The 3194-nt window shown below is 54.9% G+C and overlaps 1 protein-coding gene across 1 annotated transcript in view; it reads left to right on the forward strand.

Annotated features, from left to right (window-relative positions):
- Positions 1 to 1037: 1037 nt before the first annotated feature.
- LOC144610283 (beta-centractin-like) overlaps positions 1038 to 3194 on the forward strand; it is an 11489-nt gene continuing 9332 nt past the window's right edge. The window contains exon 1 of the mRNA XM_078428873.1: positions 1038 to 1091. Coding sequence (XP_078284999.1) covers positions 1038 to 1091 — 54 coding nt within the window. The remainder of the gene's footprint in view (positions 1092 to 3194) is intronic.

Below are 3194 nucleotides of genomic sequence, written 5' to 3' on the forward strand. Positions count from 1 at the left end.
CCAAGATGACAGCCAAAGGAGTTAGACCACCAAGAAGGCCAATTCTCTGAATGCATTCAAGAGAGAGCTAGATAGAGCTCTTAAGGATAGCGGAGTCAGGGGGTATGGGGAGAAGGCAGGAACGGGGTACTGATTGAGAATGATCAGCCATGATCACATTGGGCTGATGAGTATAGGAGCAAAGAGTTCCTTCTACAGTTGTACCGGGCCCTGGTGAGACCGCACCTGGAGTACTGTGTGCAGTTTTGGTCTCCAAATTTGAGGAAGGATATTCTTGCTATTGAGGGCGTGCGGCGTAGGTTCACTAGGTTAATTCCCGGAATGGCGGGACTGTCGTATGTTGAAAGGCTGGAGCAATTAGGCTTGTATACACTGGAATTTAGAAGGATGAGGGGGGATCTTATTGAAACATACAAGATAATTAGGGGATTGGACACATTAGAGGCAGGAAACATGTTCCCAATGTTGGGGGAGTCCAGAACAAGGGGCCACAGTTTAAGAATAAGGGGTAGGCCATTTAGAACGGAGATGAGGAAGAACTTTTTAAGTCAGAGAGTGGTGAAGGTGTGGAATTCTCTGCCTCAGAAGGCAGTGGAGGCCAGTTCGTTGGATGCTTTCAAGAGAGAGCTGGATAGAACTGTTAAGGATAGCGGAGTGAGGGGGTATGGGGAGAAGGCAGGAACGGGGTACTGATTGACAGTGATCAGCCATGATGGCATTGAATGGCGGTGCTGGCTCGAAGGGCTGAATGGCCTACTCCTGCACCTATTGTCTATTGAATGGTGGTGCTGGCTCGAAGGGCCAAATGGCCTACTCCTGCACCTATTGTCTATTGTCTAAAAAGGCAGATTTCTCTTCTATAGATGAGCCTACACGAGCGAAACCTGCACGAGATAGCCCAGCTTGTTGGCGGTTGTGCAGCAGAAAACAGAAACAGAAACTCATATCAGAATTTAATGAGAAATTAACCGAAGATTATGTGGCAGCGACAGACATAAACACACTGTGGTTAGATTTTAAACATTCTTGTCGGGGCCATGGACCGTTTTATTCTATCAAAAATGTGTTCCACCAGATATAATTTACGGTGGGTAAATTCATCAATTAGGGGTGCAATTAGGAAAAAACAAAGGCTTTATAACAGAGTAAGAAAATCTGGGTATTGCAATTTAGTCGATTCACAAAATCATACCATCAAATCTTCCGTCATCCCAGAGCACCAACTACCATGAAACAAGACAAAATCATCAACTCGCTAAGTTTCAATAAACCTTGCTACCAATATTCCCTTTACCCATGGATGATAAAGGAATGGAATAGGTTACCGCCCAACACAACGTGCTGCTCCCGATGTTAACATTTAAAAAGGGGATTGAGCAACTAGATCTCCTCAATTTGGTCAAAAAGGCACACTTCTAAATTTAATCACTGCTCTACTCACTCTGACATGCGCGAGCTAACCACTTATGAGGTGTTTGCGCAGTAATCAACCAGAAACTAGAACAATAGACAATAGACAATAGGTGCAGGAGAAGGCCATTCGGCCCTTCGAGCCAGCATCGCCATTCAATGTGATCATGGCTGATCATTCTCAATCAGTACCCCGTTCCTGCCTTCTCCCCATACCCCCTGGACTCCGCTATCCTTAAGAGCTCTATCTAGCTCTCTCTTGAATGCATTCAGAGAATTGGCCTCCACTGCCCTTCTGAGGCAAAGAATTCCACAGATTTACAACTCTCTGACTGAAAAAGTTTTTCCTCATCTCAGTTCTAAATGGCCTACCCCTTATTCTTAAACTGTGGCCCCTGGTTCTGGACTCCCCCAACATTGGGAACATGTTTCCTGCCTCTAACGTGCCCAACCCCTTAATAATCTTATATGTTTCGATAAGATCCCCTCTCATCCTTCTAAATTCCAGAGGAAGAATGAATTGCTGGACACAACTGTCTTGGTAGCTGGTGTCTCGAATTGAATCGAATGCCCTCATCTGCTCCTGATGGGTTTGGTGTAGATTTGGTCGGAGACCCTTCTTCTTCAGACTTGTCCGCTGCCCATTCCTTGTCCCCAGAGACGCTGCCCCGTCCCGCTGAGTTACTCAGTTATCCCCTGAGTTACCCCCTCTCCCCTTCCCCCCCTCTTCTTCCCCCCTTCTTCCTCCTCCTCTTCTACCCCCTCCTCTTCCCCCCCTCCTTTCCCCCCCTTTCCCTCCCTCCTCTTCCCCCCCACTCTTCCCCCCCCACTCTTCCCCCCCCCTTCCACCCCCCCTCTTCCACCCCCCACCTCCCCCTCTTCCAACCCCTCCCTCTTTCCCCCACCCCCTCCCCTCTTTCCCCCACCCCCTCCCCTTTCCCCCCCACCCCCTCCCCTCTTTCCCCCCACCCCCTCCCCTCTTTCCCCCCACCCCCCTCCCCTCTTTCCCCCCCACCCCCCTCCCCTCTTTCCCCCCCACCCCCTCCCCTCTTTCCCCCCACCCCCCTCCCCTCTTTCCTCCCACCCCTCCCCTCTTCCCCCACCCCCCCTCTTCCCCCCCCCCCTCCCTCTTCCCCCCACCCCCTCCCCTCTTTCCCCCACCCCCCTCCCCTCTTTCCCCCCACCCCTCCCCTCTTTCTCCACCCCCTCCCCTCTTTCCCCCCACCCCCTCCCCTCTTTCCCCCCCACCCCCCTCCCCCTCTTTCCCCCCACCCCCCTCCCCTCTTTCCCCCCACCCCCCTCCCCTCTTTTCCCCCACCCCTCCCCTCTTTCCCCCCCACCCCCTCCCCTCTTTCCTCCCCACCCCCCTCCCCTTTCCCCCACCCCCCTCCCCTCTTTCCCCCACCCCTCCCCCCCCTCCCTCTTTCCCCCCACCCCCTCCCCTCTTTCCCCCCACCCCCCTCCCCTCTTTCCCCCCACCCCCCCTCCCCTCTTTCCCCCCACCCCCCTCCCTCTTTCCCCCCACCCCCCTCCCCTCTTTCCCCCCACCCCCCTCCCCTCTTCCCCCCACCCCCCTCCCCTCTCTCCCCCCACCCCCCTCCCCTCTCACCCCCCTCCCCTCTTTCCCCCCACCCCCCTCCCCTCTTTCCCCCCACCCCCTCCCCTCTCACCCCCTCCCCTCTTTCCCCCCACCCCCCTCCCCTCTTTCCTCCCACCCCCCTCCCCTCTTTCCTCCCCTTCCCCCCCCCTCCCCTCTTTCCCCCCCACCCCCCTCCCCTCTTTCC

The sequence above is a fragment of the Rhinoraja longicauda genome, chromosome 36 (genome assembly GCF_053455715.1).
Source record: "Rhinoraja longicauda isolate Sanriku21f chromosome 36, sRhiLon1.1, whole genome shotgun sequence".
NCBI lineage: Eukaryota > Metazoa > Chordata > Chondrichthyes > Rajiformes > Arhynchobatidae > Rhinoraja > Rhinoraja longicauda.